General features: G+C 44.6%; 1 protein-coding gene across 1 annotated transcript in view; it reads left to right on the top strand.

Moving 5' to 3' along the window:
• Nucleotides 1-16,278, top strand: part of PCSK1 (proprotein convertase subtilisin/kexin type 1) — a 115,959-nt gene that overhangs the window by 75,735 nt on the left and 23,946 nt on the right. The window contains exons 8-12 of the mRNA XM_030192321.1: nt 321-533; nt 4,675-4,775; nt 10,726-10,959; nt 11,977-12,134; nt 15,231-15,364. Of these exons, the coding sequence (XP_030048181.1) occupies nt 321-533; nt 4,675-4,775; nt 10,726-10,959; nt 11,977-12,134; nt 15,231-15,364 (840 nt within the window). The remainder of the gene's footprint in view (nt 1-320; nt 534-4,674; nt 4,776-10,725; nt 10,960-11,976; nt 12,135-15,230; nt 15,365-16,278) is intronic.

Here is a 16,278-nt window from a genome sequence, read left to right as displayed (position 1 = left end):
CCACCTCCGCCCTTCCCCAATGGAATCTAACCCATACCCACCTATACCTGCCAAGATCCATTTAAGTAAACTTTCAGCTGAAAACAGGTTGCTCAGTTTAGCTGAAAGTAGAGAACAAATTCAGGCATCTAACTGAGATGCATAAATTTAGGCGCTCGGCTTTTTGTTTCTTAATATTGGCCTCAAAATATTTTTCTGAACTGTTTTATAAGCCTTTGAATCTATTTTCTGAATTTGATGCAGTTTGGTAGTTGCAAGATGCTGAAGATATTTTATACTGTTATTCTTCCTTCTAACAACATAACATTCCATTTCCTTAGGGTCGAAAAGGAAAAGGCTCGATTTTCGTCTGGGCATCTGGAAATGGAGGCCACCAGGGTGATAACTGTGACTGTGATGGGTACACAGACAGCATCTACACTTTGTCTATAAGTAGTGCCTCCGAGCATGGCCTGTCTCCTTGGTACGCAGAGAAATGCTCTTCAACACTAGCTACAGCATACAGTAGTGGCGATTACAACGATCAAAGAATAGTAGGTTATCATTTCCTTGTTGCTGCTACCAGAATTCTAGTATATTTGTGGATGAGGAGAGGCACAGTATAGTTTTCATATTTAAAAAATTCTTTGTGAAAATGTACCTGCTTGCTGTATGATGCCTCTTTCAAGAGTGTTAAAGTAGCACAGATGTTCTTAAGTTTCTCATTTTATCTAACTGTACCTTGAGAGGTCAACAGGGGCCATTTTGAAATGTTCTGGCTGCAGGGTAGGAAGAGCAGCATCTTCTTCCTGGCCTGCTGCTGGTAAGGTAGAAGTAGAGAGGAACTGTGAGTGTGTGAGGGGAGGGGGGGGAGAACAGAGATGTCAAGTAATGGAGGGCACTCAGTGTCCAGCAGGGGTGTGCTGGTAAATTTTTAACAACGGGCTCTCTCTCCGGGCATAGCTGGCCCTGAAATTTTTTTTTTTGGGGGGGGGGGGGAATACATGCCTCTCTCTTCCCTCCCTTGTGCGGGCACACTAGGCATACCTTTGCTGAGCCCCACCAGCCAATAAATGGACTGCCACCATTCTCTGCTGCTTGTTTCTGGCTCTGAGTAGCATGATGGAACCTTCTTGCGCTTGCATGAAAAGTCCCAGCCTGATGCTCAGAATCAGAAACAAGGAGCAGGGAGCAGCAGCAGTCTATTTACTTGGCTGGTGGTGCCAGCATCACTGCCAGCAAAGTAAAAGAGAATTCAGGAGGGGGCCCAAGCCCACATTTTGGGAGTCAGTTGTTAAAGTAGCCATGGGGAGGCCTACTTTAACAACCAGCTCCCAAAATTCTTAAAAACTTAACAAACGGCTCTCGCGAGCCCGTGAGAGCCCACTCCAGCACACCACTGGACTGTCCAGCCTTAATAAGGGGTGGAGGCAGGATTAGGGTTTGGCAACCCATCTCCCAAGAGATAGGTGGAAGGATGGAGGTAACTTGGGCTTTGACAGCTCTTTACTTTTCATTCAGGGTTTGGAGGCATAAACGGGATTGAGACAGGAGGCTTCTTGCAGTTTTGGTCTTGGAGGGAGAATCCCCAGTGCTAACCAACTTTTTCCCTTCTGACCAGTTTACATGGGGAAGTTTGGACAGCAGCTTGTGGTGTACTATTCTTAGTTTCCTTTTTTTTTTTTTTTCTTTTTTACTTTATTTTTATTTATTTCAACATTTTTAATTACACTGAAATTAACAAGAGACCCTACAGAAAACTATAGTAAACAGTTTCTGTTCACATGTCTTTTAAACATGGGCGTAGTTTGACTGTTTCATTTGGGGGGCAAAGGATGGGCAGAGCATATTAGCATATTCATTTGCAAATGAATATGCTAATATGGAGGAAGGAAGGGAAAAATAGCTGGCTTTTTTTGGGAATAACCATAATGAATATGTATGAGATATCAAGCCAGCTCTTTCTCCCTCCCTTCCTTCTTTCCTCCTTACCCAGCACTCCCTCTATCTTGTAAGGCACTGCCTACCCAACAAAACAGTGTTAGAGATCTGGCCATCTGAATTGATTTATTTTCTCCAGGAGAAAATAAATCAATTCAGATGGCCAGATCTCTAACACTGTTTTTGTTGGGTAGGCAGTGCCTTACAAGATGGCCAGATCTCTAACACTTGTAAGTAGTAGACTTAGTAAAGATGGACCAATAAAGAACGACAACGTGGATGCAGGCAGCAGCAGCAACTCACAGGTTTGCTTGATGTGTTTTGAGTGAATGGCGACGGCTGCGCGGGGGAGTGGAAAAAAATGAGACGGTACCAAATAATGATGTCTTCTTCTTAATCCTTACTGTCTCAGGACCTCAGGCTCAGTTACTTCCACTCACTTACCATCTTCGGGACAGGCTTGCAGTGGCGAACTAGCTAGCGCCAGTAAAAGCACCAACAAGCAAGCAGGATCGACTTCGTCCTTCGCTTCCCTGCCCTCTCAGCGTCCCGCCCGCCCGAAAGGAAATGACATCAGAGGAAGGCGGGACGCAGAGAGGGCAGGGAAGCGAAGGACAGAGTCGAGCCTGCCTGTTTGTTGGTGCTTTTACTGCGACTTCGGGTGAGAAAGTTGTAAGTCTTTGTGACGTCAGTCGTTTCGTTTGGGGGCTATCTTATAAAACTATCCTGCTTATTTTTGAAGGAGAAGGGCGCCCATCTTCTGACACAAATTGGGAGATGGGCGTCCTTCTCCTAAGGTTGCCCAAATCAGCATAATCAAAAGCCGATTTTGGGCATCCTCAACTGCTTTCCGTCATGGGGACAACCAAAGTTCAAGGGGGAGCGTGTTGGCAGTGTACAGAAGGCAGGACGGGGGCGTGGTTAACAGATGGTCATCCTTGGCCGATAATGGAAAAAAGAAGGGTGTCCCTGACGAGCATTTGGCCGACTTTACTTGGTCCATTTTTTTTCACAACCAAGCCTTTGCTATGTCTCTGACACCCTCTTTATTTATTTGGATTTTGGATCACAAGTAGCAGCAGTGGGATTTGAACCTGCCACCACTAGATTGCAAGACCAGTGCTCTAATCACTAGGCCACTCTGCCACTCCTCCACATGCTTGAAGTTTGGCCATCCCTTTGATGTCTGAAAGAAGGACGTCCACACCTTTGTTATGCCTCCACTGCCTCCCCCAGGGAACTGCATACTGCCCCCCCCCCCCCCACAGGGATGGCCAAATTTCAAGGGAGTGGCTTGGAGGATTGGCAGAGTGGCCTAGTGGTTAGATCTCTGGTCTTGCACTCCAGAGGTGGTCAGTTTAAATCCCATTACTGTTATTTGTGATCCAAAATCCAAATAAATGTGTTGGAGGCATAGCAAAGGCATGGGCATCCTTCTTACAGAAACATCCACATTTTGGATGTCCTCAACTGCCATCACTTCCCCTCCTTAGGAAGGAAATCATGTGCAAATGAGCTAACAGCGAACAGCTCATTTGCATGCAATTTCCTTCATGCATGCCTGTTCCTTTCCAGATCAGCAAGGGAAGGGCTTTTTCCATTCAGTTAGTGGGACCAGTGCACTACAAATGCTGGCTCCTCCCATGACCAAATGGCTTGGATTTGGTCATTTCTAAGATGGGTGTGCTCGGTGTCTATTATCGCCAAACACTGGGGACGACCATCTCTAAGGTCAACCTAAATTTCATGATTTGGGTGTCCCCGACCGTATTATCGAAATGAAGATGGACGTCCATCTTGTTTCGATAATACAGGTTACCCCGCCCCTTTACAGGGCCATCCTTAGAGATGGGCGCCCCCGTTCGATTATCCCCCTCCACGTTACCTTTATAAAATAGCCCTAGAATAGGCACTTACACTTCACACATAGGCAACCTTTTCTAAAATTACCCTCCACATGCATATGTGCAGTTATAAAATTATCCAACATTTCCCAGTGTGTTATGCCAATAAAATGTCTAGCCAACAATGAACTTTTATATGCTCAGTTCCGTAATGAGAATTAAACAGGGTGGGGCAGCTGTAGAACCTATTTGGCTAATGGTAATATCCAGTCTGCTGCCAGGATAACTTAGGATTGCTGGAAGACTATCTTAAATTTCACAGAAAACTTATCAGGATAGCAGACTGAATATTGTCATAGTCCAGACAGATTCTGGCGCTGATTGCCTTATCTGAATATTCAGCGTCGGCCAGTGTTCAGAGAGTGGCCCTCACCATCACAGCCAACTTTTTAAAATCGCTGACCACGGCGGCTCAATATTGACCTGAAAGCCTCTTGTTCCAACTGTAAGGTGAATACAGATAGCTTTTCTTTGCCTGACGTTGTTTACTGATAGACAATTGGTACTGTGTGAAAGCGACAACACTCTGTCTAGCTATTGTCAGGAAACCCAGAAAGCTCCCGAATAATGTTTTGTCAGTTATCATATTCAGTGTTCCAGTCAAAATAAAATGAGGTGCTGTATGATTTGTATCAATAATTTCTGTTTTTGTAACATATTGTTGTTAAACTATATGAAATAGTCTCTGTAGGTGTATCTCATTCCAGCAAAAAAGTATTTTGCTATTAAATACCATTAAGCAAGAGCAATCAGGCTGCTGGCAGGCTATACATTAGCATGTGCTCTAGTTACTCCATCAGCTTCCTACGTACAATATCTTACTGTAGCTTTATATATTTCTTCCCTTTAGACGAGCACGGATCTTCATAATGAATGCACCGAGACCCACACTGGCACCTCTGCGTCGGCTCCACTTGCTGCAGGCATTTTTGCTCTTGCGCTCGAAGCAAAGTAAGACTTTCCCAGCCTGCTGAAGTTTTGAATCAGCCATAGTCATAGTATTAAATTCCATGTACAAGTGTCTAAATTAGAGTTTAAGGACAAGGAAGATATACCCAATTGCTGAGCTTTGAGAAATTTGTTGAGTTGGTGAGTGTAGCAGTGGCATAATTATTTAAGGTGTGTTGTGTACACCCTTTCCCCTATCAAACCCAGCTGTGCCAGCTTTGGTTGTAGTGTGTGTGGGAATTAGGCCTGACAATTCCCACAGATCCCTTGTTGACTTCGGTGGAGTCAGCTCCTTATTTTCCTTTGAGTCACAAGGGTTTGCAGCAGACTAGTCTTCAGCCATTTTTGTATTCTGGAGTGTAAGGTACTGTTTCACTGGTTATGGGAGGTGGAGAGGTCCTACAGTCCTTGGAGTGAGGATCTCTCTCCATTCTGTTTGGGAAATGTCTGTAAAGATGGCACCAGGGTCCCAGCTAAGCCTATTCCTGTTATATTTTGTTTACTGAGGGGTCCTTTTACAAAGGCATGGTATATTATATACAGTGGGGGAAATAAGTATTTGATCCCTTGCTGATTTTGTAAGTTTGCCCACTGACAAAGACATGAGCAGCCCATAATTGAAGGGTAGGTTATTGGTAACAGTGAGAGATAGCACATCACAAATTAAATCCGGAAAATCACATTGTGGAAAGTATATGAATTTATTTGCATTCTGCAGAGGGAAATAAGTATTTGATCCCTCTGGCAAACAAGACCTAATACTTGGTGGCAAAACCCTTGTTGGCAAGCACAGCGGTCAGACGTCTTCTGTAGTTGATGATGAGGTTTGCACACATGTCAGGAGGAATTTTGGTCCACTCCTCTTTGCAGATCATCTCTAAATCATTAAGAGTTCTGGGCTGTCGCTTGGCAACTCGCAGCTTCAGCTCCCTCCATAAGTTTTCAATGGGATTAAGGTCTGGTGACTGGCTAGGCCACTCCATGACCCTAATGTGCTTCTTCCTGAGCCACTCCTTTGTTGCCTTGGCTGTATGTTTTGGGTCATTGTCGTGCTGGAAGACCCAGCCACGACCCATTTTTAAGGCCCTGGCGGAGGGAAGGAGGTTGTCACTCAGAATTGTACGGTACATGGCCCCATCCATTCTCCCATTGATGCGGTGAAGTAGTCCTGTGCCCTTAGCAGAGAAACACCCCCAAAACATAACATTTCCACCTCCATGCTTGACAGTGGGGACGGTGTTCTTTGGGTCATAGGCAGCATTTCTCTTCCTCCAAACACGGCGAGTTGAGTTCATGCCAAAGAGCTCAATTTTTGTCTCATCTGACCACAGCACCTTCTCCCAATCACTCTCGGCATCATCCAGGTGTTCACTGGCAAACTTCAGACGGGCCGTCACATGTGCCTTCCGGAGCAGGGGGACCTTGCGGGCACTGCAGGATTGCAATCCGTTATGTCGTAATGTGTTACCAATGGTTTTCGTGGTGACAGTGGTCCCAGCTGCCTTGAGATCATTGACAAGTTCCCCCCTTGTAGTTGTAGGCTGATTTCTAACCTTCCTCATGATCAAGGATACCCCACGAGGTGAGATTTTGCGTGGAGCCCCAGATCTTTGTCGATTGACAGTCATTTTGTACTTCTTCCATTTTCTTACTATGGCACCAACAGTTGTCTCCTTCTCGCCCAGCGTCTTACTGATGGTTTTGTAGCCCATTCCAGCCTTGTGCAGGTGTATGATCTTGTCCCTGACATCCTTAGACAGCTCCTTGCTCTTGGCCATTTTGTAGAGGTTAGAGTCTGACTGATTCACTGAGTCTGTGGACAGGTGTCTTTCATACAGGTGACCATTGCCGACAGCTGTCTGTCATGCAGGTAACGAGTTGATTTGGAGCATCTACCTGGTCTGTAGGGGCCAGATCTCTTACTGGTTGGTGGGGGATCAAATACTTATTTCCCTCTGCAGAATGCAAATAAATTCATATACTTTCCACAATGTGATTTTCCGGATTTAATTTGTGATGTGCTATCTCTCACTGTTACCAATAACCTACCCTTCAATTATGGGCTGCTCATGTCTTTGTCAGTGGGCAAACTTACAAAATCAGCAAGGGATCAAATACTTATTTCCCCCACTGTAATGCCAGTTATATAATATAAATTTCATATTTGAACTTTACTTTAAATTTTTAGAAATATGAGTATATTTATCAAGCCTGTATTTTAACATACAAATTTCTTTTATTTATGTATTAGATATGTTATATATGTGTTCGTCCTCAATTATATATTTTTTGAAATTTTTTTTTTAAATATTTGTTGTATGATAGTTCTGGTAATCGAAGTTTATATTTTTCTGTTTTTAATATAATTTTTTAATGTTGTTTTAATAAAATCTTTTTAGACTGCTGAGGCAGGCCTGTGGCCGAAACACAGTACTGTGTCGAGTCTACAATAAAGTTTGCTTCATGAATATCATCTCAGTCTCTATGTCCTGAAGTCATTGGTCCACTTTCCACTTTATTTTCTTGCATCTTCGCTCGTGGGATTTAGCGTTCATCCACTCCTGTGGAAACTCTACCCCAATATTAGTGCACAGCCATTTACTGCCCTGTTTTTTTTTTTTTAAAAAGGCCTTTTTCCTTCCATAGTAAAGGTGGCCCAGCGCTTGCCAACTTCATGCACCAAAACTAGCGCAGGCCACTTTTTTACCATGGCTTAGTAAAAATGTCCCTTAGTTTTCTTATTACATATCTCCAGTATTTCTAGGTCCGCTCTTGGATATGATTGTGGTCTAATGTTACTGGCTTGAAATAGATTAGAATTTGCTCTTTTATTTTTACTTTTTGTCTTTTTGCTGTTTCTCAGGCCTATCAAACTTTCCTAAACAAGTGCATGCTTGTGAAAGTTGTGTTAACCTAATAAATAAAAAAATGAAAAAAAATAGAATCCAGGTCACTGAACATCAGGATTCAGCACAACCTTGTTGTTCCCTTGGGTGCCTTTTAGAAGGCCCAAAAGGCCCTGTTCTAGGGTTTACGTTACAATGCCTTGCATTCGGGGACTGGCTGAGCTAATCCTTCTTTGCTCCTTTAACTTCAACAGATTTATAATTCCAGTTCTTAAAGAAAAACAGGACATAAGTCCACAGATGCAACAGAGCAAAACCAGACATGGTACAGCCTGTCCCTGGTGATGAACAGGAACCACCTTCTAATAGGGAATTTTCTTTTAGTGGGGAGAAATTAGTTGTTATAGCCACTTCCATTTTGTTTAACTGTTACTACTTCTTTGAAGATGTTAGATTTGAGAAAACAAAACTGAATACCTTACTTTTTACTGCTAACCTATACCATCAGATGCACAGAATGTGTGTTCTTCTGTTGGGATGGGGGTTGAAGATGGACTAATTTGTGAATGATGTTGATTATTCTTTTAATATGGGCTGTAAGTTGCTTTGGATAGCATAAATAAATTAGGGGACCTTTTACTAAGCTGCGTTAGGCGTTAACTTGTGCCTATTGCAGCAAAAATGGACTTATGTGGGATGCGTTAAAGCATCGCATGTTATTTTTTGCATGTGTGTGTGGTAAATGCGTGCAAAATATTTTCTTTTGTATTTTTCTGAGGAGGTGTCAGGGATGGAGCATGGTCATTCCAGTGCTAACCAGTTAACGCATTGACATTACCACCCGCTAACTGGTTAGCGCAGGATAACGTGGGAGCTCTTACCGCTTATGGCCATTAGTGAAATAAATGGAAAATCAGGGTTTTTTTAATGGCTGTGGTAGAAATGGCCTTAGCGTGTAGGAATGGCCCATGTAAGGATGCGCTAAGGCCAATTTTTACCACAGCATAGTAACAGGACCCCTAAATATAGAAAACTCGGGTTCAACTCCCAGGCCCAGCTGAAGCTTGAATGCTGCTGAGGTGGGAGGGAGTCTTGACTATCATTCAACAGTGACACCTAGTAGCCAAATTTAGGGGGCCCCTATTACTAAAGTACTATACATTTTTGCCATTTTCACATGATGGTAGGGCGAACTATAGCTCGGGATGTGCAAAGCTGGTGTGGTAAATGCTGGGGGCAAGCCCAGAGTCTTCCCTGCATTTAGTGCAGCCATTACACAGGTTCTGTGTTACATGCAGTGGTAAATAGCACAAGTGCCCATGCTATCTGTCACAGCATGTAATACGGGAAGAGCCCAAGGCAGTAAAATAAATAAATAAAGTCTCGAAGGCCATTCCAGTGGTGGTGCACCTCTCTGACATACCCCACTATTTTAAAATCTATCTCCCTGCTACTGATCCCCATCCATCCCCCTCCACGTCCCACCCCCTGCAGCATTACTAGTGCTCTCCAGCCCCCATCCCTACAATTAAACTCTGCCCACCCCAAAAGGCAAACCTACATCTGTTCCTTACCTTCCCCCTTATATGGAAAGGATGCTCCCTAGCAGTAGCCTTGTGAGACTACCACTAGGGGTAGAGATGCCATTTTGTAGTATGGTCCTTGATCTGGGAGGCAGCAAAGGGGAACTGGCACTGCTACAGTCTGGCATCACTATCTAGACTTTAAACACCCCCAGGTGAGTCTAGGAGAGTTATAGTGGAATGCGGAAAGGATAAGGATCGGGGAGGCAGGGTTTACTTATTGAAGGGTGAACAAAGACATCGGGGGTGGGGGGGTTGATTGTTGGGTTAGAGGAAGCAGAAAGGGATAGCAATTTTGGGGAGGGGGAATCAGACATGTGGAGAGAGGCAGATGGGGATCGGATAGAAGGGAGGTAGATTTTGAAATGGTGGGGGATGTCAGGAAGCTGTAGTGCTGCAGGAATGGCCTTCTAGACTTTATTTATTTATTTTACCTCCTTGGTTTATGTGCTACTTGTCTATCAGTGGACTAGGCATCTGTCTAGGGTGGCCTCAATGCCAGAGTCAGAGTGTCTACTGAAGATTCATTGAGGCTAACCTGGGGCCTTGAGCATATGTGGACGCTCAAGGCCTACTGGGTCCAGTGCCTTCTGAACTTCTTGCCCTGCACTGGCCATGTAGGCATGTTGACTATCATTTCTTCCTGGAAGTGGTAAGAAAGGGAAGGAAGCTGCTGAATACCTTGGGTGAGGAGAAAAGAGGAGATACTGAACACCTCAGCGAGGGGAGGTAGGGATAGAGAAATGCCGGACATCATGGGGAAGGGTGATAGGAGAGATGCTGGATATCTTGGGGTGAGGGAGTGGAAGGGGAGAGATGCTGGACACCTCAGGGGAAATGCTGGATATTTGGGAGAGAGCACTGGTAGGAAAGGAGAGAGATGCTGGATATCTTGGAATGGGGAGTGGAAGGGGAGAGATGCTGGACACCTCAGAAGAGGGGAAGTAGTGAAAAAGAAATACTGGACATTTGGGGGAGGGGAGGTATGAAAGGAGAAAGATGGAGGGGAGGTAGGCAAGAAGAAATGCTGGATTCTTTAGGGGAGGGGAGGTAGGAAATGAGAGAGATGCTGGACACTTTGGGGGGGGGGGGTGTTGATGCTGAACTATGGAAGGATAGGGTAGGGAAGGGATGGAAAGGGAAAGGGAGATGCTGGACATGATGTGGGAGGGGGGCTTGATCCACCCTTTGGGTCAAGATGAAGATTCACCTAAGGTGTCAGTACTCTTGGGCCAGACCTGGGTTGCAATCCAGGTGGAAACACTAGATATATGAGGAAACTGCTAACCCCCCTCCCCCCTCCACCATTCCTCATTCCAAAAATAAAAATAAAACTGCCTTATTTACAAAACTTTTCAAACATAGGCTCTGAAGTACAGGAATAACTTTTTATATAGAGAAAATTTATTGTTCTGTGTCAGACTTTCTTCTCTGATTTTTATTGGATAAAAAATAACTTAAGCATTCTATTAAAAACCTGTGTAGCACTTCAGTATTAATTAATCAGACTTTTTTTTAAATTAGCCCTAACCTAACATGGCGAGATCTCCAACACCTGGTAGTCTGGACATCTGAGTATGACCCATTGGCCAACAATCCAGAATGGAAGAAAAATGGAGCCGGACTAATGGTGAATAGCAGATTTGGGTTTGGTCTACTCAACGCCAAAGCACTGGTGGACTTAGCAAATCCTGAGACCTGGAAAGGAGTCCCAGAGAAGAAAGAATGCATTGTGAAAGACAGTGAATTTGAACCAAGGTATTATATGACCTCGCACAAAAGCGTGATACACTGCATGCAAATCTCTCTCATGAATATTCATTGTGGGTATCCTGAAAACCTGACTGGCTGGGGTGCCTCCAGGACCAGATTTGGGAACCATTGGGTTAGGCACTAAATATCGGCACCTAACCGGATAAGTCACGCAATACAGCCGGTTATGTGCTAGGAGCTATCTGGCAATACTCAGTGGAGATAACCGGTTATCTCCTGCTGAATATTACCAGTTAGGCACCAGTATGCTGTTTAACCAGTCAGTGGCCATGTCTGGCCAGTTAAACAACTTTAAATATTGGAGGGAGCATATATGCACATACTAATGAAGGGACATCAAGGGCCAGATTTGGTAAATGGCACCCAAAATTAGGCACCGTTATGATCCATGCTAAGATAGTATTCTGCAAAAAGGGTGCTGTGCGCAGAGTGTCCTTTATAGAATATTAGGCTGGCGTGCTTCTTCAACCTAACTATGGGTGCAAACCCTTACACCTGCCAAAAGCTGGTGTAAGTGTCAGTGCCCAACTGAAGGGAAAGCTACTGATCTGCCCATGCCTCTCTCATGGCCACGCCCCCCTTTGAATTGCGCACTATGAAATTTAGGCGCACATGTTATAGAATAGGGCATAGGGCAGATCCAAGTGTAACTCCTAATTACTGCCAATTAAGTGCTTGGTAACGCTAATAATTGATTGTTATCACTTAATTGACTAATTAGTTTATGTGCAGATCTTGAATCCATGGCCACATTTGGGAGACCTATACAGAATTTGGGGGCAAATGTGCAATAAATGATGTGCTGTGCTTGCTACCATCCTCTGTTTGGGGTGCTCTTGTGAATGCCAAAATTTAACTTTTGTTTTGGACCAGTCAATGTTTTTCCAGCATGAGCACAATTACCAGCATATAGCATTATAGTGGCAAAAAATAGAGGAAATATAATACTTTGCAATGTAAAGAAAATGTGACTTAATTTCTTGCTTCTCATAATCCTTCTAGGACACTACGATCAGGAGGTCAGATAACCATTGAGATTCCTACAAAAGCCTGTGAGGGCCAGAGTAACTATATAAGGTCATTGGAACATGTGCAACTTGAAGCAACCATTGAATATTCTCGCAGAGGAGACCTTCATATTACTCTCACCTCCCCTTCAGGTATAGTATGGGCATTTAACACATACAGTCATTATGAGGTAAAGACTTAAAGAGTATTGTTTGAATTCAGCTAGGCAATGTTCTTATTTTTCTGTTTATCCTCCTTGATAAGATAATACCTTACTTCACTATCTCTGCCAACTCCCATTCACAAGACATCATGCATAATCTCCTGTGTTTTCCATTTTCTTGCACATCCTCACCAACATACAGCCACATTCTTTAATGACCCTACTGTGGCTTGGGAAGAAGGATGCTGCTGTCCTCTGAATGCTTCCAGTGCTGCCTTTTGCTTGGCCACTAAGCATCAGAGCAATCTTTCTCTCTCTCTCTCTCTCTTCTCCCAAAACTCCAAATTAGGGGGCTCTTTTACTAAGCCACGTAAGCACTTACGCAAGCCCAATGTACGTGAATTCCAAGTTACTGCCCGGCTACCGCGTGGCCCGGGCGGTAATTTTATTTTTGACGCATGTCCACTACGTATGTCTAAAAATATTTTTATTTTCCGGTTGACCATTATCGCCCGGTTAACGCATGAGACCTTACCGCTAAACCAATGGCTGGCAATAAGGTCTCAGACCCAAAATGGACTCGTGCCAATTTTCATTTTGCCGCACATCCATTTTTGTCCCCCTCCCCCCAAAAGGCATTTTTTACAGGCGCGCTGAAAAATGATTCTGCACGTGGCCAAAACATGCGCCTACACTGCCGCAGGCCATTTTTCAGCGCACCTTAGAAAAAGGACCCCTAGACCACAGTCATGTTTTTATATCACATTCAGTGCTTTCCTCTCATGTCTTGTTTTATTTGAAAGAAAGTTTATTGCTACGTTTGTAACCCCCTGGCTTTTTATGTAGTCTGCCCGGAAGGTGAGAGGAGTGGCACATAAGTTATTTATTTGGTGGGACCATACCTGGGGCCAACCTTAAGGCTGGAAGGCTGGGCAAAGGAGGCATCAGACTTTCCATCTACACAAGAAATCCACACCACCACACCATGAAGTAACTTAAAACTGGAACTTTACTGTACTCTCAAATGATGAAGCACAGGAACAGTGAAAACAAAAGGTCATGTCAAATGCCAATTTATATACACTTGGATATCCATTCTTCCTGCTCACGTTTTTAACAGAACAAAGCTACACATGGTAGGGTGATGGTATTCAGTCAGTTGTTAATTACAGTTCAGTGAGATGTTACATTTATGCTAGTTGATGGTCACACAATTTAGTTAAATACTTTTACTGCTGTAGCCTGGTACAGTTAAAGATGTTTTCCTTTTTCTTAAATTTCCTCCACTCTGCCACAGATGTAGTGTCCCATAGAAGTGACATATGGCTGTCTGGGTGGTAAGGCTAAGCATCCCAAGACTCTCCTTACTCCTTCCCAATCAGACTATACGAGGTGAAGTGGGTCCCCACAGCTCCTCATTATTGCAAGCCAGCAGCCTCTTCAGATCTGCCGCTCACCCCAGACTCTGAATCCGTGCTCTTTGCAAGTGCCACAATTGTCTAACCAGTTGGGTACAGACTGGCTGATTCTCTCTCTGTCTCATCGGGGCCAGCTGCAATCTCAGTGGTGAAGAGGTTTCAAAGACAAACTTTCAGCAGCAAAGTCAGAGTTTAAATCTTCCTCTGGGGAGTACATTACTGCCACTAGCAACATCCCTTCAGAAGGTCCAGGTTCTCTTCCAGAAATTACCAAAGACTGCTCTAATCCTCTGGCAGATTCCTTTCCAAAGTCTACTGTTCATTTTTCTTTTTCTTTTTAACACTCCCCCTACTCCACCTGATTCTGACTTTTCATCTTATTTTGCTCCTTTTATAAAATATTTTAATGTCTAGTGGAGGGTTTTTTATATTTATGGTTTGAGAAATGTTGAAATAATTTAGTACTATTAAGAACTGTAATACTTGTAGTTTCTTGAGACCTGCCTTGAGCCAACTACATTCTTGGTTAAGCAGAATACAGATGCGTTATTAAATTTCTCTCTTCTCAGAATCTACCTCTATATCTGCCTGTCTATCTACTCTATCCCCACCCTGATTCCCTTTCTCTAGTAATGTTGTGCTCCCTTCCCCTTTTCCTAATCCCAGGAACCTCAACTCATCCCTAGAAGAGCAGGAGTGATGGGGGCAGGAGGGATCCCCACTAGTTCCTGACCTGGTGGCTGCCTATACAAATATGGCACTGGCTGACCCTAGTAGTAGTCTTAAGGTACTACACTAGGGTGAGATTGTCAAATAATGGCGTGCGTCGTTATCTGGAAGAGTGACCTCTAGCATTAGTCTAGTGAAACTCTTACTAGGGGCCACCTGGTACCATATTTATGTAGACGGCTGTTGGAGCAGGAACAAGTGTGTTTGCTCCTACCCCAATTACCCCCAGTCAATAGGGGTCCCGGGAGGAAGAAGAAGTTGCCAGGCTGACCCAACCCAATGTAAGAGTTGGGGCATTGAAGCTGGGGAGAGAGGGGAAGGAAGTATCCTGGACCACCAGGGTTCACAGATCCCCTTCGGGTAGGTCTAGGGGAGCCTCTAATGAGGGCCAGTGGGCCGTTTAATTTTCTCCTGTCATAGCAGTGACTTAGGCCTGATTTTTGCCAGCAAGAGCTGCGGTCTCATGCCGGCTTCTGTCTGATTTACTTAGAATGCATGTTTGCACATACTCAAACAAATAGATACATACAGTTAGATAGATGTAACAGTCAGACAGACAGACTGATCCTCGAAAATAAGTGCTTATAACTGATGCAGAACATGCTTAAAAAGAAGATAGGATGGTGATTTCACTCTATTCCAGAACTTTGCAAGAGGAGCTACCGGACATTGTAGGATATATTTGAAGTATTTCATCTTTTCCACAGCTTTTGATGCTAGATTTTGATCAGTCAGTGCATTAATGTGTGTAAAAAAGATCTTTTTCCCTTCATGTTTTAATTACTGTTATTCAAGACATATAAAATATGCCACAGATTTCATTATCCCTTTCTTAAGCAGGTTTCATAGAGCCTTTGGGCTAAAAGCAAAATGCAAATTGAATACAGGAAAGATTTTTTTCAAAGAACAGTTGACATATCCTTGTTACTCTTTTGCAGGGACCACTGCCATCCTTCTGTCCGAAAGAACAAGAGACTCATCCTTCAGAGGTTTCAAAAACTGGGACTTTATGTCTGTTCATACATGGGGAGAAAATCCCACAGGCACCTGGGCTTTACAAATCACTGATGTGGTACGTACAGCTGTACACCAAATACCGATTTCTGTTAACACTAAACTGTCATAATATGGCACTTGCCAGAATGAAGAAAACCTTGGAGGGGGGAGAGGGGGTCATTTTATAAAGCAACTTCCACATATACAGCAGCTGAAATGACTGTTATATACAGGGCTACCGAGAGACTAGGCCGGGTCCGGGGCAAGGCGCCCCGCCTCCGCCCCCCGCTGCTGCCGCCCCGCCGCTGCAGTCTGGGGTCTCACTTGCCTGCCTCCACGGCTCCGGGTCCCCTGCATTCAAGGCTGCAGTCGCAGATCGCCCCCTCTTCTGGCCTTCCCTCCCTGTGTCCCGCCCTCGTCTGATGTAACTTCTGGTTTCCGCGAGGGCAGGACACAGGGAGGGAAGGCCAGAAGAGAGGCGATCTGTGACTGCCGCTTCGAATGCAAGGAGCCCGGAGCTGAGGAGGCAGGCAGGTGAGACCGGGAACTGCAGCGCCGGCGGCTTTACCCCAGCGTCAGGCTCCCCTTGGAGGTCTGGGCCTGGGGAATTTTGTCCCCCCTGCCCCCCCTCTCGGCAGCCCTGGTTATATACAGTGCATGGCTGAATATGCACATCTTGTGATTGAGGTGGCCATGGGAGAGGCCGCTACTTGCCCTAGTATTGGTGTTATGGAGTGGTGCTGCTGGTTGGGTTTCTGCCAGGTATTTGTGGCCTGGGTTGGCCGCAGCTAGAAGTGGGATGCTGGGCTACATGGATCACTGGTCTTATTCAGTGTGGCTATTCTTATGTTTTAAACGTGTGTGCGCATATTTATGCGTGTGCCATGCAGATGCATTGCAAGGAGCATAGTTTGTGCAGAGCAGGGCCAGAATTGTGATGTGTGTGCATATATTATATACAGTGGCATAGCCAGGGGGGGTGCCAGGGGA

The sequence above is a fragment of the Microcaecilia unicolor genome, chromosome 2, assembly GCF_901765095.1.
Source record: "Microcaecilia unicolor chromosome 2, aMicUni1.1, whole genome shotgun sequence".
Classification (NCBI taxonomy): Eukaryota; Metazoa; Chordata; class Amphibia; order Gymnophiona; family Siphonopidae; genus Microcaecilia; species Microcaecilia unicolor.
The sequence above is the reverse complement of the archived record's forward strand: the minus strand, read 5'-3'. Positions and strand labels throughout refer to the sequence as shown.